This window comes from Salmo salar, chromosome 03 (assembly GCF_965601325.2).
Source record: "Salmo salar chromosome 03, fSalSal1, whole genome shotgun sequence".
Lineage (NCBI taxonomy): Eukaryota > Metazoa > Chordata > Actinopteri > Salmoniformes > Salmonidae > Salmo > Salmo salar.
The window spans coordinates 28,324,343-28,349,438 of NC_138293.1; the positions used below are offsets into that span (position 1 = coordinate 28,324,343).

Here is a 25,096-nt window from a genome sequence, read left to right on the forward strand (position 1 = left end):
TCATTTATGTCCAAAAATCTCCGTCTTGTTAGCACATGATCTAAGCCAGCCGGACTTCTCGTCATGAACGAGGGGAAAAAATATATTTACGTTCGTTCAAACATGTCAAACGTTGTATAGCATAAATCATTAGGGCCTTTTTTAACCAGAACATGAATAATATTCAAGGTGGACGAATGCATACTCTTTTATAACGTATTGGAACGAGGGTACCCAACATGAACTCGCGCGCCAGGTGTCTAATGGGACATCATCGTTCCATGGCTCTTGTTCGGTCAGATCTCCCTCCAGAAGACTCAAAACACTTTGTAAAGGCTGGTGACATCTAGTGGAAGCAATAGGAAGTGCCAAAATATTCCTCAGCCCCTGTGTTTTTCAATGGGATAGGTTTAAAGGTAATACAACACATCAGGTTTCCACTTCCTGTCAGAAAATGTCTCAGGGTTTTGCCTGCCAAATGAGTTCTGTTATACTCACAGACACCATTCAAACAGTTTTAGAAACTTTAGAGTGTTTTCTATCCATATATAATAAGTATATGCATATTCTAGTTACTGGGTAGGATTAGTAACCAGATTAAATCGGGTACATTTTTTTATCCAGACGTGCAAATGCTGCCCCCTAGCCCTAACAGGTTAACAAGGCACACCTGTTAATTTAAATGCATTCCAGGTGACTACCTCATGAAGCTGGTTGAGAGAATACCAAGAGTGTGCAAAGCTATCATCAAGGGAAAGGGTGGCTACTTTAAATAATTTCACATATATTTTGATTTAACACTTTTTTGGTTACTACATGATTCCATATGTGTTATTTCATAGTTTTGATGTCTTCACTATTATTCTACAATGTAGAAAATAGTAAAAATATATAAAAACCCTTGAGTGAGTAGGTGTCCAAACTTTTGACTGGTACTGTATCTGCACATGTGACATACTACACCATTTTCAGGGACCACTTTTAGCTCGTGAGCTCTAATTTCATAACTACTGGCTAAAAAGTATAAAAAAGTACCGGAGAATCTTTAAACTTCTCCCTGAGAAGAGTACTGGACCAAACAGATCAGATTTCAATCCTTTGCCAACACATGCTCCGTCTATGGAGCCGTTTAAGATTTCAGAGATAAAGCTGTATCTACTCCTCAGCACTCTCTCTCCCCCCCTTCATCACTCCTCAGCTCTCCCACTATCACCCAGAGGCATCTAATATCAACAGGCTCTATGACTAAGATGTGATTTTCCCTGAGCGCAAGCCACAGACACAGTTAATACTGACGGCACACTAGTAAGGGCATACACAGCCGTGTGGATTAAGGCATCAGAGAAAAACAATGTGACCTGCACTCAAGTAGAGTTATGGCTAATCCAAATAAGATTTCAAATGACGTTAAATATACGTCTGTGTTTCTATATGTGTTCTTGTGTTTCAAGTTTTATTACTCGTATTTACGGGATACACATGGTATACACTGTCCAATGAAATGCTTACTTGCAGGTTCCTTCAACAATGCAACAATAACAAATAAAATATAAGAATACAAACAAAGTAAATGGCTCAGTGGAATAGAATAAAACATTGTCATAAGAATAAACATTTTAGCATAAGTATAATACATGAAGGCATGTGTGTGTGTGGATGTATCACCCCAGACAATGGTTTCCCTGTGCAGTAGGGCTGTCCCTGACAACAACAAAAAATCTTGGTCGACCGAGAGTCTGTTCTTCCTTTCAAATTTTAAAATGTGTATATGGAAAAATACACACCATATGTGTTTGAATAAAATCAACTATACTGAACAAAAATATAAAAACGCAACGATTTCAAAGATTTTACTGAGTTAGTTCATAAGGAAATCAGTCAATTGAAATAAATAAATTAGGCCCTAATCAATGGGCAAGGTTTTAGCCATGGGTGGGCCTTGGAGGGCATAGGCTCACCCACTTGGCAGCCAGGCCTACCACCTGGAGGTAGGCCCTGCCAATCAGAATTCGTTTTTCTCCCAGGGCTTAATTACAGATAGAAATACTCCTCAGCATCCCCCACACAGATGATCCCCGCAGGTGAAGAAGCAGGATGTGGAGGTCCTGAGCTGTTGTGGTTACACATGGTCTGCAGTTGTGAGCATGCTTGAACATCCTGCTAAATTCTGTAAAAGGACATTGGAGGCAGCTTACGGTACAAATTAACATTCAATTCTCTGGCAACAGCGCTGGTGGACATTCCTGCAGTCAGCATGCCAATTGTACGATTCCTCAAAACACGAGACATCTGTGGCATTGCGTTTTGTGACAAAACTGCATATTTTAGAGTGGCCTTTTATTGCCCCCCAGCTCAAGGTGCACCTGTGTAATGATCATGCTATTTAACCTCACTAGGGTAGGGGGCAGCATTCAGAATTTTTGATGAAAAGTGTGCTCAAAGTAAACTTCCTGCTACTCAGGCCCAGAAGCTAGGATATGCATATAATATATTTGGATAGAAAACACTAAAGTTTCTATAACCGTTAAAATAATGTCTGTGAGTATAACAGAACTGAAATGGCAGGCGAAACCCAGAGGAAAAACCATTAAAAAAAAAAAAATTCAGCATACCACTGATTTCAATACCTGCCACTTTTATAATAGGGCGAAATCGTCCCCGATTGCAGTTCCTAGGGCTTCCACTAGATGTCAACAGTCTTTAGAAAGAGTTTCAGGCTGTTTTTCATCCAGACGTCAAAATACCGCCCCCTATCCCAAAGAAGATAAGGACAACAAAGTCAAGGTATTGGAGTGGCCATCACAAAGCCCTGACCTCAATGCTATAGAAAATGTGTGGGCAGAACTGAAAAAGTGTGTGCGAGCAAGGAGGCCTACAAAACCTGACTCAGTTACACCAGCTCTGTCAGGAGGAATGGGCCAAAATTCACCCAACTTATTGTGGGAAGCTTGTGGAAGGCTACTCGAAACGTTTGACCTAAGTTAAACAATTTAAAGGCAATGCTACCAAATACTAATTGAGCGTATGTAAAACTTCTGACCCACTGGGAATATGATGAAAGAAAGAAAAATCTGAAATAAGTCAGTCATTCTCTCCACTATTATTCTGACATTTCACATTCTTAAAATAAAGTGGTGATCCTAACTGACCTAAGACAGGGAATCTTTACTAGGATTAAATGTCAGGAATTGTGAAAAACTGAGTTTAAATGTATTTGGCTAAGGTGTATGTAAACTTCCGACTTCAACTGTGTATGTATGCATGTATGTATGCATGTATGCATGTATGCATGTATGCATGTATGTGACACGCATACAAAAGTGTTAAACAGATGAAAATATATTTTATATGTGAGACTCAAAGTAACCACCCTTAAATTCTAACAACAATTACTGTCAGTGTCACCAGGAAACACCCCCACAACATCACACCACCTCTTCCATAATTCTCGGTGGGAACCACACATGCAGAGATCATCCGTTCACCTACTCCGCATCTCACAAAGACACGGCGGTTGGAACCAAAAATCTCAAACTTTGGACTCCACTGGTCTAATGTCCATTGCTCATGTTTCTTGGCCCAAGCAAGTCTCTTCTCAACCCAATTGGGATGGTTTGGAATGAGTTGGACCGCAGAGTGAAGGAAAAGCAGCCAACAAGTGCTCAGCATATGTGGGAACTCCTTCAAGACGGTTAGAAAAGCCTTCCAGGTGAAGCTGGTTGAAAGAATGCCAAGTGTGTACAACGCTGCCATCAAGGCAAAGGGTGGCTACTTTGAAGAATCTCAAATACATTTTGATTTGTTTAACACTTTTTGGGGGGTTTCATGATTCCATGTGTTATTTCATAGTTTGGATGTCTTCACTATTATTCTACTATGCAGAAAATAGTAAAAATAAAATAAGAGCCCTTGTACAAGTAGGTGTGTCTAAACTTTTGACTGGTAACAGTCCATTACTTTAAGACATGAAACAAACTCCAAGCGGGCAGTCATGTGCCTTCTACTGTAGAATGGCTTCCATCAAGCCACTCTACCATAAAGGCCTGATTGGTGGAGTGCTGCAGATATAGTTGTCCTTCTGGAAGGTTCTCCCATCTCCACAGATTAACTCTAGAGCTCTGTCAAAGTGACCATCGGGTTCTTGGTCACCTCCCTGACCAAGGCCCTTCTCCCCCGATTGCTCAGTTTGGCTGGGCGGACAGATTTAGGAAGATCCTTGGTGGTTCCAAACTTCATCATTCTTGAATGATGGAGGCCACTGTGTTCTTGGAGACATTTAATGCTGCAGACATTTTTTGGTACCCTTCCCCAGATCTGTGCCGCGACACAATCCTGTCTCGGAGCTCTATGGACAATTCCTTCGACCTCATGGCTTGATTTTCACTCTGACATGCACTGTCAACTGTGGAACCTTATATAGACAGGTGTGTACCTTTCCAAATCATCTCCAATCAATTGAATTTACCACAGGTGGACTCCAATCAAGTTGTAGAAACATCAAGGATTATCAATGGAAACAGGATGCACCGGAGCTCAATTTCAAGTCTCATAGTAAAGGATCTGAATACTTATGTAAATAAGGTATCTGCAAACATTTCTAAAAACCTGTTTTCGCTTTGTCATTATGGGGTATTGTGTGTAGATTGAGAAGGAAAAACATGTATTTAATCCATTTAAGAATAAAGCTGTAACGTAACAAAATGTGGAAAAAGTCAAGAGGCCTGAATACTTTCCGAATGCACTGTATATGGATGATGTATAAAGCCAGGCACATTTAACAGCTAGGCTATTGATTATAGACCTAATTATGTTGGTTTCCTCTTTCCTACATTTTCTGAAGACAATTAAGGCAAGGGCCGTTTTCTCACTCCGCTGCTGCCTCTGCTGCATTGTTCTCAAGACCAATATGCTGGTTAACCTCTTGACGGTCGCCTAGGATAGGGGGCGCCACAGCGCATTTTGAAAAAAATGTGTGCCCATTTTAAACGGCCTACTACTCAAACTCAGAAGCTAGGATATGCATATAATTAATACTTGTTGATAGAAAACACCCTAAAGTTTCTAAAACTGTTTGAATGGTGTCTGTGAGTATAACAGAACTCATATGGCAGTCAAAACCCCGAGACAGATCGAAACAGGAAGTGGAATTCTGAATTGCGAACTCAACTTCATCACATTGCCTATTAATCACACCGTGAGCTATGGTTCATTGAGCACTTCCTATTGCTTCCACTAGATGTCCCCAGTCTTTACAAAGTGATTTGAGCCTTCTACTGTGAAAACTGAATGAATGAGACGCAGTGGAACGTGGTCACACGGAGAGGGCCATCACCATTATGACGCCGGCGCCCCTGGTTACCCTCCCCTTTCGAAACGTTTTGAAACACAATGCAATCGTCCCCCTCGAATCTTATTGGCTCTCTTGTTGAAAAACGCCCTGAAGATTTATGTTATACAACGTTTGACATGTTTGAACGAACCTAAATGGGAAAAAAATGCATTTTCTCGAAATGGCTGTCCCGCGGCCGACGGAGCATTTGGATCAGCCTTCAGACGCGCTAACAAGAACAAGCTCTTGGAACATAAAGGAGTAATTTTTTAGAACGAAAATACATTTGTTGTGGACCTGGGATTCCTGGAAGTGCTTTCTGATGAAGACAACCAAAGGTAAGGGATTATTGACAATAGTATACAAGACTAGATGTGATATGCGATTGTTCCAAGATGGCGCTGACCTGTAACGTTAGCCTATTTTTCAGAGTAACGCATCCCCTTTCATCGCAAAGTATGATTACCCAGTAAAGTTAATTTTAAATCTGGCATTACAGGTGCTTTCAAGAGATATTCATCTATAAATCTTAGAATGACAATATTACATTTTAAAAAATGTTTTCGAATAGTAATTTAGTAAATTGTAGCTCTGTTTCATCGGATGCATTTGAGGGAAAATAGTTAGTCAACGTTACGCACCGATGTAAAATGCTGTTTTTATATATAAATATGAACTTTATCGAACAAAAGAATGCATGTATTGTGTAACATGATGTCCTAGGTGTGTCATCTGATGAAGATTGGCAAAGGTTAGTGCTGCATTTAGCTGTTTTTTGGTTATTTGTGATGCATGTGGTTGGTCGGAAAATGGCTATGTGGCTACTTTTACGATATACTCCTCTAACATAATCTAATGTTTTGCTTTTGCTGTAAAGCCTTTTTGAAATCGGACAACGTGGTTCGATTCAGGAGAGGTGTATCTATAAAACGATATAATTTGAAAAAAAAATAGAACAATTTTTTTCTAACATTTTGTTATGCTAATGCCGATATGATTTTTCGCTGGATGTCCGTCCCACACAGGGGTTAACGTTAATATTATGCACATATGAACATAGGAAAACAATTCAAAGGGGCACTGAAGATGTTTCAGAACCTCGGACAGCTACCGCTATCGAACGCAGGAGAAAGCACAATTGTTATAAAATAATATATTTGTGTTGTACAAATATTTTTACATAACCTGTCTTATACCCAATGTCCACCAGATGCATACATTGTTTTTGCCGGACGCCTAGCCCATATTTTCCGTACAATAAAGCAAGGCACGAGTTGAAAAAATTGAACGCATGCGGTATGCGTGCTGCTCCATTGACAATGAATGACTTCCACCGGAGCGCCATGAGTTTGATGCATCTGGTGGACATGAGGCCTTAGAGTGATGGACCGTGCCATCCTAGGGGGCTCCGCAATGGATTAGTCCACTGAGACTGGCGCATATCAGACAGGTGTCTTGCGCACCAACTGCTCGACTAAAGAAATTTAGGTCGACCAACAGCCTATCGACCAATCCTCTAAATGGAGTCAGCCCTACTGTGCAGCCAGTCACCTCTTGGTTCCCACTCTGTGATTGGGGGCGATGTCGATGGTGTCGGTGGCGGAGTCGTGGCGGACAGCCAATCCCAGGTCAGCGATGCAGCAGGTACCATTCTTCTTCACCAGGATGTTCTTAGACTTCAGGTCGCGGTGGGCGATGGCTGGTTTACCTGGGGGGAGGGGGAGATGGTAATGAGTAAAAAGAGAGGGAGGGAGAGAGAGAGAGAAGTGGAAAAGGAAAAGAGCTATACAGAGAAAGGAAAAGCTGAGTGCAGAGTAAAACCACCACATTTCATAACTATACATGTACGTTATGTGGATACATGTGCCCCATTTGATTGGTCCTCCTCACCTTGCGTGCCGACAATCTCCATGTGCAGGTGAGCCAGGCCACTGGAGGTGGACAAGGACAGCTTGATCATGCCCTCCACTGTCACCGTGTACCTGTTCAAGTAGTCAAACAGGGAGCCGTGCTCATGGTAATCTGATACCAGCCACAGCTGGGTCCACGTGCCATTATCTTCGAGGAGAGCAAGGACAGCGAGAGGGGCAGAGTGAGGAGTGTGTGAAAGAGAGAGTGAGCTACCGTATCCTATTCCACAGGGAAACACTTTACATAATGATTGCATTTACAACAGATTATCCCATCAGTGAAAGGCTGCCTGCTAGCATCCTGACAATACTGCCTGGGTCCCAGCCAAATACACAGTTCTCACTGCTTGTCAGCTGATTTAGGCATGTGTGGCTTCTACGTACACTACACACAATTAAGAGCATTATAGAAGTCATAGAAAATAGAACCAGTACTGGGTCATGCTCAGTAGGGCACACTGTAAAGTATTTTACAACAGAAAATAAAAACTTGGCCACTTATTGGACAAGTTCAGAAAGTACCTTCCTGTTTCTAAATGTTTTCTCCCTAATGAACACAACCATGGCCCAATGTGCCCTCTGACCTTTGTTGTCAGCGGCGATGAAGCCCAGGATGTTCTCATGGCGCAGCATGACCGTCTGGTAAATCTCAGCCTCGCGGAACCACGAGCGCTCCTCCCGAGATGAGAAGATCTTAACGGCCACCTCCTCTCCTCGCCAGCGGCCCCGCCACACCTCCCCGAACCTCCCCTTCCCAATGCTCTCCTGCAGGATAATAGTCCTTGCTATGGTCCTCTGCACCAGCAGGGGCAGGCCTGCAGAAGTGGATGGAGAGAGAGCACAGTTATCATGAGGCAAGGGTTTTAGGATAAGTTTGAAAGCAGTTCAGGCAGACCTTGAGTAAAAAAAACAAGCCATTAGATCCAAAATGTGTCTTTCTGTTGATGAATCCAATGTGTGCTCAAGGCCAAATTTTAAGAACATTGAGGGAGACAGATGTACAGTCGTGGCCAAAAGTTGAGAGAATGACACAAATATTAATTTTCACAAAGTCTGCTGCCTCAGTTTGTATGACGTCAATTTGCATTTACTCCAGAATGTTATGAAGAGTGATCAGACTAAAGTCCCTCTTTGCCATGCAAATGAACTGAATCCCCCAAAAACATTTCCACTACATTTCAACCCTGCCAAAAAAAGGACCAGCTGACATCATGTCAGTGATTCTCTCGTTAACACAGGTGTGAGTGTTGACGAGGACAAGCCTGGAGATCACTCTGTCATGCTGATTGAGTTCGAATAACAGACTGGAAGCCTCAAAAGGAGGGTGGCGCTTGGAATCATTGTTCTTCCTCTGTCAATCATGGTTATCTGCAAAGGAAACACGTGCCGTCATCATTGCTTTGCACAAAAAGGGCTTCGCAGGCAAGGATATTGCTACCAGTAAGATTGCACCTAAATCAACCATTTATCGGATCATCAAGAACTTAAAGGAGAGCGGTTGAATTGTTGTGAAGAAGGCTTCACGGCGCTCAAGAAAGTCCAGCAAGCGCCAGGACCGTCTCCTAAAGTTGATTCAGCTGCGGGATCGGGGCACCACCAGTACAGAGCTTGCTCAGAAATGGCAGCAGGCAGGTGTGAGTGCATCTGCACACACAGTGAGGCAAAGACTTGGAGGATGGCCTGGTGTCAAAAAGGGCAGCAAAGAAGCCACTTCTCTCCAGGAAAAACATCAGGGACAGACTGATATTCTGCAAAAAGTACAGGGATTGAACTGCTGAGGACTGGGGTAAAGTCATTTTCTCTGATGAATCCCCTTTCCGATTGTTTGGGGCATCCGGAAAAAAAGCTTGTCCGGAGAAGACAAGGTGAGCGCTACCATCAGTCCTGTGTCATGCCAACAGTAAAGCATCCTGAGACCATTAATGTGTGGGGATGCTTCTCAGCCAAGGGAGTGGGCTCACTCACAATTTTGCCTAAGAACACAGCCATGAATAAAGAATGGTACCAACACAGGAGTTGTTCAATTTGATAAACTCTTAGAGCAACTTCTCCCAACCAGCCAGGAACAGTTTGATGACGAACAATGCCTTTTCCAGCATGATGGAGCACCTTGCCATAAGGCAATAGTGATAACTAAGTGGCTCGGGGAACAAAACATCGATATTTTGGGTCCATGGCCAGGAATCTCCCCAGACCTTAATCCCATTGAGAACTTGTGGTCAATCCTCAAGAGGCGGTTGGACAAACAAAAACCCACAAATTCTGACAAACTCCAAGCATTGATTATGCAAGAATGGTCTGCCATCAGTCAGGATGTGGCCCAGAAGTTAATTGACAGCATGCCAGGGCGGATTGCAGAGGTCTTGAAAAAGAAGGGTCAACAATGCAAATATTGACTCTTTGCATCAACTTCATGTAATTGTCAATAAAAGCCTTTGACACTTATGAAATGCTTGTAATTATACTTCAGTATTCCATAGTAACATCTGACAAAAATATCTAAAGACACTGAAGCAGCAAACTTTGTGGAAATTAATATTTGTGTCATTCTCAAAACTTTTGGCCACGACTGTGCAGTAAGAAAACATCAACAGTCAGATCTGCAGATATTCTGTTTCAAAGACGTAGAACAAACAGTATCTGAGAATAGAACAAATGAACACTGTCTGAAGAGTGACGGTCTTCAATGTTCTCTCATTCTCTAATTTGGAGGTCCTCTGTCTGTCTGGTTTCATCTGGTGTATGTGTACATAAAACAATCTAGAGCGTGCTTCTGCCCACATTCCGTCTGGTCTGCATTCTTTCCATTCTCTTAAACCTGGGCATTAAAACTCAATGAGCGGAGAGAATAGCCAGCAAGTTCGTGCCAGTTCGAAGGGCAGAGAAAAACAAATACTGTCCCAACTTCGCTTCAACAGAGGGTTCATTTTTTAAGCAAACTTCCATTGCCCTAACAAGAGTTACTAAATAACTTTTAATCTCCAGTTCTATGGACAGTTAACGTAAAAGCCCTGAGGATGATGGCCACACATGAGATGTTGACACATCAAAAGGGTTGGCTGTAAGAGTGTGTGATGAGGCTATGATGATAGTTTTGACCTATGTGATTGGAAACATGAATTAGATGATATTTCTCTGATTGAATGATGGTCCTCGTCTGGTAGCAGTATGTCACAGCCTAGCCGGCTGCTAAGCTGATGTATTAATGAACACACGTCTCCTTTTCATTCACTGAATCAGTCATAGCGAAGATCATTTCCAGCAGCATATTGGCTCTCATCTCGCAAACCACTCTATTGGAATTTAACAATTGAAGAGTATTGAACAACTTCTTCAATACAACCCACTGAGTATATGAGAAACTAAGAGCTCGCAAGGTCAGTATTGCAGCTCTATGGAAACAACTTCTAAGCCTTTTCAGAACAACTTACATAAGCGGTCAGTTAATGACATTGGAAAGTGTCTACAGACAGACTTGTCCATTGGGCTGATATAACTATGACAGAAATCCTCAAAGTATCCCCCCACCTCTACATGGAATACTTTAATCAATCCTAAGGGAGATTATAACACTCCAAGGTGTGAAACCTGTATTGGTAAAGAGATGAGACGCCATTATGTTAGCTTCAGGAACATCTTGATGAAGATAAAACTGGACATATTGTACAGAGCATTATGGGTACTGTAATAGATCATGCTACACCTCTAAGCTCAGCAATCTGTTGAAAATGTATCTCCCAAAGAGTGTGATAATGTACAGTACATCAAACTACAAAACCCACCTGATCCGGAGCCGGAGGTGGTCATGTCATAGATGAGGTCTTTGAGGGTGTGGCCGTCGGCCAGGAAGGGGTGGTCCATGGTAGGGTCTTCCTCGTTGGGCACGCGGCGGTGGACAACAGAGCGGCTGTGGCACACGTAGAGCACCAGCAGCAGCACAAAGCACAGCACACACACCGGCCCTGCGATGACAGCCGCCAGGGCTACTGGGCTCAGGGGAGGCGTACGGGCTGTGGGGACTAAGAAGGGGTGGGGGGTGGGGGTGGGGGTGGGGGGGGGGGGGGGGGGTGATCCAGTCGCTGATTACTTTTTTGTATAACACCCCTCATTTTGATGTCCCCACAAACGACTTCAACAATAGGCCGTCTCAGTCTGAAGTATGTAGCAAACATAGAGCAGGGGGGAAATTATGTTTGAGTCATCAGGCAACCGGCTATCACCAATTGCAGGAAATCAGTCAGTCATACTCATTTCTGGATGTTTAGTCTGTCCATAAGAGACAGTTTCAATCAAAATAACTTCCTTACATAATACACACAGCTTTTTTGGGAGTGATAACAAAGCAGGAACTGATAGGATTCCTTTGAAAACATTGCAACAGCCTTGTTGAAACAACAAAAGCATTTCCCAATACTGGCTAGAGTTTCTCATGTTGACTTGCTGAGAGTCAGAAAAGTGTAATCTGCACACAGCGCTGAGACGTGAGAGTGATCAAATATTAAAATGGTACTTTAAGTCAGGCGCTTTCTTTTCTCAGAATAAGGGCCGTCGTGGGACTTCATTACGAAGAATCAAAACATGCTTCTGGAGCTTTTAAACCGTTCAACTGCCTGGCCACTGCCTGTCAAATCTTTCCAATATTCACAGCTGCACACATACAGAGGAAGGCTTACTAATGGCTCTGCTACTGCTGTGACACAGCTGAATGACAGTAGTGTATGGTGAGACAGAGGACATCTGCTGACTATCATACTGAAAAGGACAGCATGGAGGCAGTTTCAGACCCATGACCAAGAATGGCAGCACTGAGGTACTACTTTCTGACCACAAGAGCTAAACCTGACATCGTGTCCAGGCAGGGACATTGCCTCAGACATAAACAATATTCAGTGACATATAGGGCCAGTTTTCTTATCAAAGATTAACCCTCTAGAGTCTAAGCTGGTGGCTAATTTGATGAAACATTTGGCATTACTGCTATTAGCCCAAAGAAATGCATTGAAAAACAGATTCACTACATGGAACAACAGATAGTCAAAAAGGAAGTTTGTTCTGAAGCGTCTGTCCTATATCTGAGCGATATAAGAAAGATAGGGGAACACAGACATGAATTTAAACCCTTATTTTAGGTACTAAACTATCTCCATATATACTTCCATTCATTTTTTAAACTAGTACTGGGAACCTTCAGACAAATTTTGTGAGCAAACCAACCGGCAAGCACGTGTTTGTGAGAGTCATCTTGCCAGAGAGGTCATAATAGTTTTTAGGCCAAACCGTTCGGATGTAACAGTAGTTTTCATGAGAAGACCAATTTTTGTGATGTCTCTGTCTGACTAACACCCTTCTAGCTCTGCCACCTTTCACCGCAGATGCAGAAGGGCGATATCGGCGGATGTGGTGGATTGAGACGCATCCCATGCAAAAAAAAAACATCTCCAGCTTAAAACAGACAGATTTTGATGGGGATTCTTTTGGTCGACTGGTCAATAGGCTGTTGGTTGGCCGAGATTCTTTTAGTCGAGCAGTGGCAAATATATATTAAAAACATTTATGGCACATGAGGAGGCCGCGGGGATGGCACACCAGTATCACATTTACCTCAAATTACCATCAATTCTAATTTAAAATGTTTATTTGATTACGCTAATTTCTGTTAATGCATTCAATATATTATTATTACAGTCTTACTTTTGTCATTGTTGGAGTGGACATGTTGTTTGCAGAGTGTACAACCTAGGCTACACTTGTGAGAAAGGTTTGAGTTTATTTTTATTCTAGGAGTTGTCAATTTATTAATTGTCTTTTGTTTGGAGCGCTCCTATCAATCTTGAGTAAGCACACACACACACACACACACACCTGATTACGCATAGCAGTAGGCTTAGGCTACCTGGCTTGCGTGAAAATGTAGAGACTTATAAATACCCATTTGGGGGTCTCATACTATTTCTGATTGTCTTAACTCACCATCACTGTGTAGCTTCTCAAAGTATTTTTTTCTTTGCCTCAAACAAAGTAAACAAGGTCTGTTTTCACATCCATTGAGAATGAAAATAGTTAAACGTAGCCCATTTGAAAAATCTTTCCTGCTCTCTCCCTTTCAATAACCACTCAGAGTGAAAGGGGGAAAAAATATCATGCTCTGATTCGGTGGAATCATCATAAAATAGGCCTACCTGATTACTTCTTATCCCTTACGCGACTAGCCCACAGTTGTCTTTCCGGAGCTCACTGGCCCAGGAAATTGAGGGCCCATAATATTTTGTTAAATGTTGCAAGTTTGCTAGCACCAGCTTCAAGCCAGACAAAGTTATTAGTTAATACGTTTCAAGTTCCTTGCACACAGGCCATGCGTAGCCGATGTTATTTATAGGATATTTTCTACCTACAGGCTGCAATGTTTTTATTCGAGTGGCTTTATGTATGCTATTGTTACATATATTGGCAATGGAAGTTACTTTTAGATTTGTATAAGTTTCATTTGATAGAATTTGGATGAACCACATGACATTGATTTTGAGATATGAACACTACTATTAATTAAATGAAACTGTTCCACCAAAATGTGCACATGAAAATCCTAACTGGCACGCAGATCAGTAGAAATTATATTGTAGGAGAAGGGTTCAGACTAAAAAGCATGTTCAATGGAAATCGAATTTGCCTCGGTGTCCAGCAAGGTTTCTGTTGTGCGGCCTGACAACGTGAATTTTTACCCATATGCATTAGTATGTGTGTAACTCATTACCCACTGTGCTCAGAATGACAGAAATAACATTTAGATTATGGTAACTCATCTTAACAGAACATGCAACTTCTGTAATGAAGCAGTCAATAAAATGTCATTTTCAAACATTTGCCAAAATGCAATTCGCGGGAAAACATCATTCTAAAACAGCGCACCTGATACCAGTGCTTCCATGTGACCGAGATGATAGGCGATGCGTGAGTCAAGTTTGGGGAAGCACATTTTCACTATAAAAATGTACCTTTATTATAAAGTATTCCATGCATCATCGCATTTGCAGACTTACGTAAGATAGCCTACTATTCCTTATGTGACGAGTAAATTGGATAGTCATAGCTATAGGTTCACATTTCACAAAGCAAGCGACAAACTGAAAGAGCAGCAGAATGGCGGAAAGATTCAATTGAACGAATGCAGAGCGCAGGTGACATTTGTGCAGGTGATATACTGGTATTCTACTGTAGAATAGCGAGTGGAGGATCTTCAAACATGCTTTACAAATAATTGTGTCACCATCAGTTCTCTGCATCACTGTTTAGAGTGCGTCACACAATACCAAATCAATTCGGATAATTCTACTAACAGACTCAGATTTTTCACTTTAAAACTTCAAAACCACAAATTGGTCTCAGAGAATTTCATTATTCTGTACATGTGACCTGTTACATTTGGTAAGGTTACATATAATGTGAACGTCAAAGAATGAGAGTTCAAATCACATCATGGACAAGTTTAGCATTTTAGCAACTTTTCAATTACTTAGCATTGTTGGAGTCGGGATAAGCTTTGAACATTGAGATATTAAATAAATGATAGATCAGAAGCATAGAATGTGTTGGGTGGATGGGACATCACAGGATTGCTATAGGGGAACGGATGAACATCTGTGTATTAGGCGAAGGAGGGTTTGAGGTCAGAAGGTAAGGTTAGATCCCCTGAATGGAGTAATAAGGGTTTATTACGCTATTACCCTCTTCCTGTGGAACCATAAACTGTAAGGATTGGAGAGGAGGAGTGTCTAAAGTGGGGTATACAGTTGAAGTCGGAGGTTTACATACACTTAGGTTGGAGTCATTAAAACTTGTTTTTCAACCACTCCACAAATTTCTTGTTAACAAACTATAGTTTTGGCAAGTCGGTTAGGATATCTACTTTGTGCATGACACAAGTCATTTTTCCAACAATTGTTTACAGATTATTTCATTTATAATTCACTGTATCACAATTACAGTGGGTCAGAAGTTTACATACACTAAGTTGACTGTGCCTTTAAACAGCTTGGAAAATTCCAGAAAATGATGCCATGGCTTTAGAAGCTTCTGATAGGCTAATTGACATCCTTTGAGTGAATTGGAGGTGTACTTGTGGATGTATTTCAAGGCCTACCTTCAAACCCAGTTCCTCTTTGCTTGACATCATGGGAAAATCAAAAGAAATCAGCCAAGACTTCAGAAAAATTGTAGACCTCCACAAGTCTGTTTCATCCTTGGGAACAATTTCCAAACTCCTGAAGGTACCACGTTCATCTGTACAAACAATAGTACGCAAGTATAAACACCATGGGACCACGCAGCAGTCATGCCGCTCAGGAAGAAGTCCTAGAGATGAAGGTACTTTGGTGCAAGAAGTGCAAATCGATCCCAGAACAACAGCAAAGGACCTTGTTTCCTCCAGCATCTTCACAGGTACAAAAGTATCTATATCCACAGTAAAAACAAGTCCTATAGCGACATAACCTGAAAGGCCGCTCAGCAAGGAAGAAGCCACTGCTCCAAAACCGCCAGAAAAAAGCCAGACTACGGTTTGCAACTGCATATGGGGACAAAGATCGTACTTTTTGGAGAAATGTCCTCTGTTCTGATTAAACAAAAATAGAACTGTTTGGACATAATGACCATCGTTATGTTTGGATGAAAAAGGGGGAGGCTTGCAAGCCAAAGAACACCATCCCAACCGTAAAGCACGGGGGTGGCAGCATCATGTTGTGGGGGTGCTTTGCTGCAGGAGGGACTGGTGCACTTCACGAAATAGATGGCATTATGATGAGGGAGAATTATGTTGATATATTGAAGCAACATCAAGACATCAGTCAGGAAGTTAAAGCTTGGTCGCAAATGGGTCTTCCAAATGGACAATGACCCCAAGCATACTTCCAAAGTTGTGGCAAAATGGCTTTAGGACAACAAAGTCAAGGTATTGGAGTGGCCATCACAAAGCCCTGACCTCAATCCTATAGAAAATGTGTGGGCAGAACTGAAAAAGCATGTGAGAGCAAGGAGGCCTACAAACCTGACTCAGTTACACCAGCTCTGTCAGGAGGAATGGGCCAAAATTCACCCAACTTATTGTGGGAAGCTTGTGGAAGGCTACCCGACCCAAGTTAAACAATTTAAAGACAATGCTACCAAATACCAATTGAGTGTATGTAAACTTCTGACCCACTGGGAATGTGATGAAAGAAATAAAAGCTGAAATAAATCATCCTCTCTACTATTATTCTGACATTTGACATTCTTAAAATAAAGTGGTGATCCTAACTGACCTAAGACAGGGGATTTTTACTAGGATTACATGTCAGGAATTGTGAAAAACTGAGTTTAAATGTAAATGTATGTATGTAAATTTCCGACTTCAACTGTATATACTTATGATCAGAAATGTTTTTTTTTGTCTGAATACGGCTGTGTCGACCCTTTGGGAAGAATTAAACTTGGTTAAACTTCTCTAGTGTCCGCGAGTTATTTACTCTGAAAAATAAGAACCTAACAGCATGTAAGATAACCCTTCTAGCTAACCCCTAGCCTAGCTAATGTTAGCTAGCTAGAATTCGTAACATTTTGTACGTTTTTCTAAGTCGTGAAATATTGTATGTTTTGCAAATTCGTAACATATAAAACATTAAAATGTTTTGCAAATTATTAACATACTGTATAATAGAAATTGTAATTCATAACATATATGAAATGGGTGATGGACATCCACAAATTAATACATACCACACGAAACATAACATTTCATACTAAAATGGAGGGTCCCGAATTTATGTACTGAATAATACGAAATGCTCTGAGACCAAGTTGAAAACCAATTACTGCAAAGTTAAACAAACCAATCTAATAAAAACAAACAAATTATTTTCTATCTGAAAATGATCCAGTTTCACTCGTTTCTGGGCAAAGTAAAACAGTTCTTTCCTCCTCCATGACGAGATGTCATGTCCATGTTGGGTCATTCATTTTACACACAAGACTACATTCAACAATTTCCACTGAACACAAAAAAAAAATCGATTTACTCGAAGAACAGTGCAGATGCAAAGTTTGGTAACAGAATGACGGTTTGTGCGGTCATTTTGTTACCAAACTTTGCATCTGCACTGTTCTTCGAGTAAATGTGTTTTGTAAAAATGTATGTGGAAACTGTCAAAAGTTGTCCTTGTGCATAGAATTGTATGGTTTAACTTTGCAGTCAGTGGTTTTTGTTCGACATGTATTCTTAAGTGAAAAATCGGAGTCTCCATGTCATTGTTACCGTGTTGTTGCCCATTCATAATCCCTACTCCAAAGCATTTTTGTATATCTGAAATGATTGGGAAAGTATAAGCAATATGGTAATATGATGAGCGGTATGGTAATATGTTTGGCAACATTTTCACCATACCACTTCCTTCTATTTACTCCCTTCAGATCTACTGTACACAGTTGCACTGCAATTGCCTATGAACTAGTGGTGGATTTGGGACTGGGCATGCGAGTGTGTGAGAGATGAGACTCGAGCCATATCAGACACTTACATGTCAACGAGTAGTCGCCCGGATTGGGGTCTTTGTTACACATGTCTGTGTTGCAGCAGACAGGGACCACCCCAGTGTTCTCTGTTTTCGATGGGGCGCAGACAAATGGCCTGTCCTTAGGGATGAGGTCTGCCTCAGGTAAACACATGCTCCCCTGTGCCACCATCTTACTGCCTGACTTCACGAAGGACACAAAGCACAGGCCGTCCGTGTAGCAGGTGCTGTTACTACACCACTGGCAGTGGCACTGCAATGCTAAAGCAGGAAAGAGAGAAAGGTTGTTAGTGATTACACATAACACAGAAAAAGAAGGGACATGGGTCTTTCTATAAACTAAGGTATCCGTGAGCATTTCTTGTAGTGGACAACTGTTTGGAGCTGATACAAAGTAATTAATGACCATTTGCCTTTTTTTGTGTCAAAATATTAAGCTGTAAAAGGGGGGAACATCGATACTTTCAATATAATTCATGAGTTGAATCAAAACCTGTTTAAACAAGGGGTGGTAACATTTAAATGTTAAAAACGAAGTTGGGATCTTTAACGTTAAGAAGAAAAACAAACGCTAACCAAAAAGAACAATGTTACCCATTTAATTACAATCACATTGCAGTGATCACAAAACATTATTTTCTGTGTCATAGCGAATAGGTGAATTTGCAAGGCATGCAAGACATTGCAAGATGAAGATTACCAAAAAACATACAGTGCATTCGGAAAGTACTCAGACACTAAGCACATTTTATTACGTTACAGCCGTATTCTAAAATGGATTAAAAAAAATATAACATCTACACACAATACCCCATAATGAAAAAGCAAAAAAACAGGTTTAGAAATTTTAGCAAATTTATTTAACTTCTCTAGGGCCAGTGGGACGATTTCGTCCCACCTACGTGACAGCCAGTGGAATCCCGTGGCGCGTTATTCAAATACCTTAGAAATGCTATTACTTCAATTTCTCAAACATATGACTATTTTACACCATTTTAAAGACAAGACTCTCGTTATTCTAACCACACTGTCCGATTTCAAAAAGGCTTTACAATGAAAGCAAAACATTAGATTATGTCAGCAGAGTACCCAGCCAGAAATAATCAGACACCCATTTTTCAAGCTAGCATATAATGTCACAAAAACCCAGAAGACAGCTAAATGCAGCACTAACCTTTGATGATCTTCATCAGATGACACACCTAGGACATTATGTTATACAATACATGCATGTTTTGTTCAATCAAGTTCATATTTATATCAAAAACCAGCTTTTTACATTAGCATGTGACGTTCAGAACTAGCATACCCCCCGCAAACCTCCGGTGAATTTACTAAATTACTCACGATAAACGTTCACAAAAAACATAACAATTATTTTAAGAATTATAGATACAGAACTCCTTTGTGCAATCGAGGTGTCCGATTTTAAAATAGCTTTTCGGTGAAAGCACATTTTGCAATATTCTGAGTACATAGCCCAGCCATCACGGCTAGCTATTTAGACACCCACCAAGTTTAGCCCTGACCAAACTCAGATTTACTATTACAAATGTTTGATTACCTTTGGTGTTCTTCGTCAGAATGCACTCCCAGGACTGCTACTTCAATAACAAATGTTGGTTTGGTCCAAAATAATCCATCGTTATATCCAAATAGCGGCGTTTTGTTCGTGCGTTCAAGACACTATCCGAAGTGTAAATAAGGGTCACGAGCATGGCGCAATTCGTGACAAAAATCTTCTAAATATTCCATTACCGTACTTTGAAGCATGTCAACCGCTGTTTAAAATCCATTTTTTGGCCATTTTTCTTGTAAAAAAGCGATAATATTCCGACCGGGAATCTGCGTTTAGGTAAACAGACGAAAGAAAACAAAGCATTCTGTCGACGCGGGCACGCGCCTGAGACTCACAGTACTGTAACCAGCCACTACCCAAACGCGCTACTTTTTTTCAACCAGAGCCTGCAAAGCCACGATTCAGCTTTTTGCCGCCTTCTGAGAGCCCATGGGAGCCGTAGGAAGTGTCACGTAACAGCAGAGATCCTCTGTAATGGATAGAGATAATCAAGAAGGGCAAGAAATTGTCAGACAGGCCACTTCCTGCATGGAATCTTCTCAGGTTTTGGCCTGCTATATGAGTTCTGTTATACTCACAGACACCATTCAAACAGTTTTGGAAACTTTAGGGTGTTTTCTATCCAAAGCCAATAATTATATGCATATTCTAGTTACTGGGCAGGAGTAGTAACCAGATTAAATCGGGTACGTTTTTTATCCAGCCGTGTCAATACTGCCCCCTAGCCCTAACAGGTTAAAATAATGTCTGAGTATAACAGAACTGATATGGCAGGCGAAACCCAGAGGACAAACCATCCAAAAAAATAATAATTTCAGCCTACCACTGTTTTCAATGGCTGTCATGTTTATTATGAGGCGTAACCCTCCACGATTGCAGTTCCTAGGGCTTCCAATAGATGTCAACAGTCTTGTTCTTAGAAAAACTACAAATTGTAGCTAATTTTTCCAAGTGGCTCCCATTTTGGCTGTAGTGTTTTCATGCACGTGGATGAGAGCGCGTTCTTTGTTGTTTATCTCCGGTAAAGACAATAATGATTCTCCGTCTTAAATTCTAATTTTTATTTACGTATTAGGGTAGCTGAGGTTTGATTATAAACGCTGTTTGACTTGTTTGGAGAAGTTTATTAGTAACTTTGGGATTCATTTTGAAGGAGGGAAACCGGTGGATTATTGAATGAAGCCCGCCAGCTAAACTGAGTTTTTGGGGTTATAATTAAGGACTTTATCGAACAAAAGGACCATTTGTGATGTAGCTGGGAACTTTTGGAGTGCAAACAGAAGAAGATCTTCAAAGGTAAGGCTTTTATTCTATCGCTATTTCTGACTTTCGTGGCACAACTGCCTGGTTGAAAAATGTTTTTCATGCTTTTGTATGCGGGGCGCTGTCCTCAGATAATCGCATGGTGTGCTTTCACCGTAAAGCCGTTTTGAAAATCTGACACAGCGGCTGGATTAACAAGAAGTTAAGCTTTATTTTGATGTATGACACTTGTATTTTCATGAATGTTAAATATTTCTATTTCTGTAATTTGAATTTCGCGCTCTGCAATTTCACTGGATGTTGTCGAGGTGGGTGGCTAGCGGAACGCCTGCGAAAGAAAGATTAAACCCTTTCTCATGCTTGGAATCTTAACACATTTGGCAAAAATTGTGACAAATGTAAGGAAAGAAAGTTTGTATTTTATGAGCAGTTTGTCGTTATATCTTACTATTGAATTACACATTGAACTTGATTCTGTAAAATTCCTGAATATTGCTGTCGGACACTTTTTACATGGAGATTTGGGAAGTGCACCGTAATATTTTGTATCTCCCTATATTATAGTGTGAAAACAGTTTATGGTCATACATATCCAACATAATGTATGGATTGCAAAATCAAATGCTTTTAACCTGTTGGGGCTAGGGGGCAGTATTTGCACGGCCGGATAAAAAACGTACCCAATTTAAACTGGTTACTACTCTTGCCCAGAAATGAGAATATGCATATAATTAGTAGATTTGGATAGAAAACACTCTATTTTAAAACTGTTTGAATGGTGTCTGTGAGTATAACAGAACTCATATGGCAGGCCAAAACCTGAGAAGATTCCATACAGGAAGTGCCTTGTCTGACAATTTATTGTCCTTCTGTAGCCTCTCTATCGAAAATACAGCATCTGTGCTGTAACGTGACATTTTCTAAGGCTTCCATTGGCTCTCAGAAGGCGCCAAAAAGTGGAAAGATGTCTGCAGTCTCTGGGTTAAGTACAGCAGCTCTGTTTGTTACTGGCCTGCCTGGGGACAGTGAGACTGAGATGCGCGTTCACGAGACTTCTCAATTGTTTTTCTTTCAGTCTTTGAATGAATACAACGTCGCCCGGTTGGAATATTATCGCTATTTTGCGAGAAAAATTGCATAAAAATGTATTTCAAACAGCGTTTGACATGCTTCGAAGTACGGTAATGGAATATTTTGCCATTTTTTGTCACGAAATGCGCTCGCGCGCCACCCTTCGGATTATGACCTGAACGCACAAACAAAACGGAGCTATTTCAATATAACTATGGATTATTTGGAACCAAAACAGCATTTGTTGTTGAAGTAGAAGTCCTGGGAGTGCATTCTGACGAAGAACAGCAAAGGTAATGCAATTTTTCTTATAGTAAATCTGAGTTTGGTGAGGGCCAAACTTGCTGGGTGTCAAATTAGCTAGCCGTGATGGCCAGGCTATCTACTCAGAATATTGCAAAATGTGCTTTCGCCGAAAAGCCATTTTAAAATCTCACACCGCGATTGCATAAAGGAGTTCTGTATCTATAATTCTTAAAATAATTGTTATGCTTTTTGGGAACGTTTATCGTGAGTAATTTAGTAAATTCACCGGACGTTTTCGGTAGGTATGCTAGTTCTGAACATCACATGCTAATGTAAAAAGCTGGTTTTTGATATAAATATGAACTTGATTGAACAAAACATGCACGTATTTTATAACATAATGTCCTAGGAGTGTCATCTGATGAAGATCATCAAAGGTTAGTGCTGCATTTAGCTGTGGTTTTGGTTTTTGTGACATATATGCTTGCTTTGAAAATGGCTGTGTGATTATTTTTGGCAGGGTAGTCTCCTGACATAATCTAATGTTTTGCCATCGCTGTAAAGCCTTTTTGAAATCGGACAATGTGGTTAGATTAACGAGAGTCTTGTCTTTAAAATGGTGTAAAATAGTGATGTTTGAGAAATTGAAGTTATAGCATTTTTGAGGTAATTGTATTTCGCGCCACGCGATTCCACTGGCTGTTGACTAGCAAGCGCAAGCATCCCACCTTGCCCAGGGAGGTTAACAGAAAGAGTCACTTAACTTCTATGGGCTAGCAAACGTCCCACCCTAGTCAACAGCCAGTGGAATCGCATGGCGCGAAATACAAATACCTCAAAAATGCTATAACTTCAATTTCTCAAACATGACTATTTTACACCATTTTAAAGACAAGACTCTCGTTAATCTAACCACATTGTCCGATTTCAAAAAGGCTTTACAGCGAAAGGAAAACATTAGATTATGTCAGGAGAGTACCCTGTATTTCTGATCAATTTGATGCCATTTTAAAATGGAAAAAAATAAGAAAAAAAAGTTATTTCAAAAACAAGGACATTTCTAAGGGACCCCAAACTTTTGAACGGTAGGGTATATACAGTTGAAGTCGGAAGTTTACATACACCTTAGCCAAATACATTTAAACTCAGTTTTTCACAATTCCTGTCATTTCATCCTACTGGAATTGTGATGCCATAGAGCCAACACAATAGTATCTATTGCTATAGTAGAGACATATCCTAGCTATAATTAGTCAGTGGTTGCACGTCTAACTAACGGGAATGAAGCAAGGGTGTGAATATATCCTTTCGCTGTTTAAAGCAGGTCTTCAAATACCCAGAATTGTCTGAATAGCCTGGTAGCGTGCTGTGAGTGTATCCAGCTTACACCTGTGCAAATCCGTGTGTGTATAGCAATGGAATGAAACATCATCCAATGCCGCAAGTCATGCTGTAGATCCACCACACACCTGGAGGGTTGTGGGGTCCTGTCCAGAACAACCCCTAGCCCTTACTCCTAGACACTTGGAGATCTGAGAGGATTGAACAGGTGTAAGCGATACCGCCAAAATTCCCCCAAGCCTTTCAGAGGGTAAGGTGGAGCTCACACCATGTCACCACCCATCAATCCCTCTCAGATCTCCACAAGTGTCTCGACTCTGGGTAGTTGGGGCTAGGGGTTGTTTCTGGACATGACATGGGTATTATGGTAGTGCAGTCAGACAGTCTGGCAATGTCAAAAAATGTTAAAGGGGCAGTACAACTAAAATCGAGATTTTCATTTTTCTTATATTTCCACACAGTTTTGTATTTATATCCTTGTGGGGACCAAGTAATAGATTTTCCTAATCTTAACCCTAACTCGAAACCCTAACCATTCTGGTACCCACAAGGAAAGTTAAACCAACCCCCCACCACCACCACCACGCACACACGGGTAGGCCCGGGACGATAACGGTATCTCAATATTTTTTCCATGGCAAAAATGAAAACACGAAGCATATCGAACTCTTTGACCTTTAAAAACCTGCTGTATGTAAAATATTATGTGCTATAGCTTGGAAAATAAATGTGACTCTGGATGCAACAATCATGTTTGTTTCCAACATTAGGGCTGTTTTCCGGAAGAAGTTAAATCCGCTAAATGTTTTGTTTCCTTGCCACGATACTAACAAGTATCACGATACTGGTATCGTCCTGGCACTACAGAAGTCGAATTAACACAATTGTGAAAATTATAGTAATGCCCTTTTGTGTAAAAGCTGTAAAAAAAAAAAGAAGCCTGTTCAGGTAGGATGGAACCTTTGGCCCACATCATGCCGTGACAATGTGATCTGATTATCAAACCAAACCAAACGTTATTTGTCACATGCGCCGAATACAACAAGTGTAGAGCTTACAGTGAAATGCTTACTTACAAGCCATTAACCAACGATGCAGCTAAGAAAATACCTAAAAAATTTAAATTGAGAAAAAAGTAAGAGAAAAACAAATATTTAAAATATTTAAAGAGCAGCAGTGAATAACAATAGCGGGGCTATATACAGGGAGTACTGGTACAGAGTCAATGTGTCAATGTGCGGGGGCACCGGCGGAGGTAATTATGTACATGCAGGTAGTGTTGTTAAAGTGGCTATGCATAGATAATAACAGAGTAGTAGCAGCGTGGGGGGGAGTGCAAATAGTCTGGGTAGCCATTTGATTATCTGTTCAGGAGTCTTATGGCTTGGGAGGTAGAAGCTGTCTAGAAGCCTCTTGGACGTAGACTTGGTGCTCCGGTACCGCTTGCCATGCGGTAGCAGAGAGAACAGTCTATGACTAGCGTGGCTGGAGTCTTTGACGATTTTAAGGGCCTTTCTCTGACACCGCCTGGTATAGGAGGTCCTGGATGGCAGGAAGCTTGGCCCCAGTGATGTACTGGGCCATACGCACTACCCTCTGTAGTGCCTTGCGGTCGGAGGCTGAGCAGTTGCCATATTAGGCAGTGATGCAACCCGTTAGGATGCTCTCGTAAAATCTTTTGAGGATCTGAGGACCCATGCCAAATCTTTTCAGTCTCCTGAGGGGGAATAGGTTTTGTCATGCCCTCTTCACGACTGTCACGGTGTGCTTGGACAATGTTAGTTTGTTGTTGATGTGGACGCCAAGGAACTTGAAGCTCTCAACCGTGCTCGGTCCTCTT

The 25,096-nt window shown here is 41.1% G+C and overlaps 1 protein-coding gene across 2 annotated transcripts in view; it reads right to left on the bottom strand.

Annotated features, from left to right (window-relative positions):
• The window catches only part of LOC106599285 (TGF-beta receptor type-1), an 85,021-nt gene that overhangs the window by 22,494 nt on the left and 37,431 nt on the right, over positions 1 to 25,096 (bottom strand). For both annotated transcript variants that reach the window (XM_014190439.3, XM_014190441.3), the window contains exons 2-6: positions 17,763 to 18,017; positions 11,001 to 11,237; positions 7,803 to 8,033; positions 7,199 to 7,366; positions 6,860 to 7,016 (exon numbers count right to left, since the gene is read on the bottom strand). In XM_014190439.3, the coding sequence (XP_014045914.1) occupies positions 6,860 to 7,016; positions 7,199 to 7,366; positions 7,803 to 8,033; positions 11,001 to 11,237; positions 17,763 to 18,017 (1,048 nt within the window). The remainder of the gene's footprint in view (positions 1 to 6,859; positions 7,017 to 7,198; positions 7,367 to 7,802; positions 8,034 to 11,000; positions 11,238 to 17,762; positions 18,018 to 25,096) is intronic.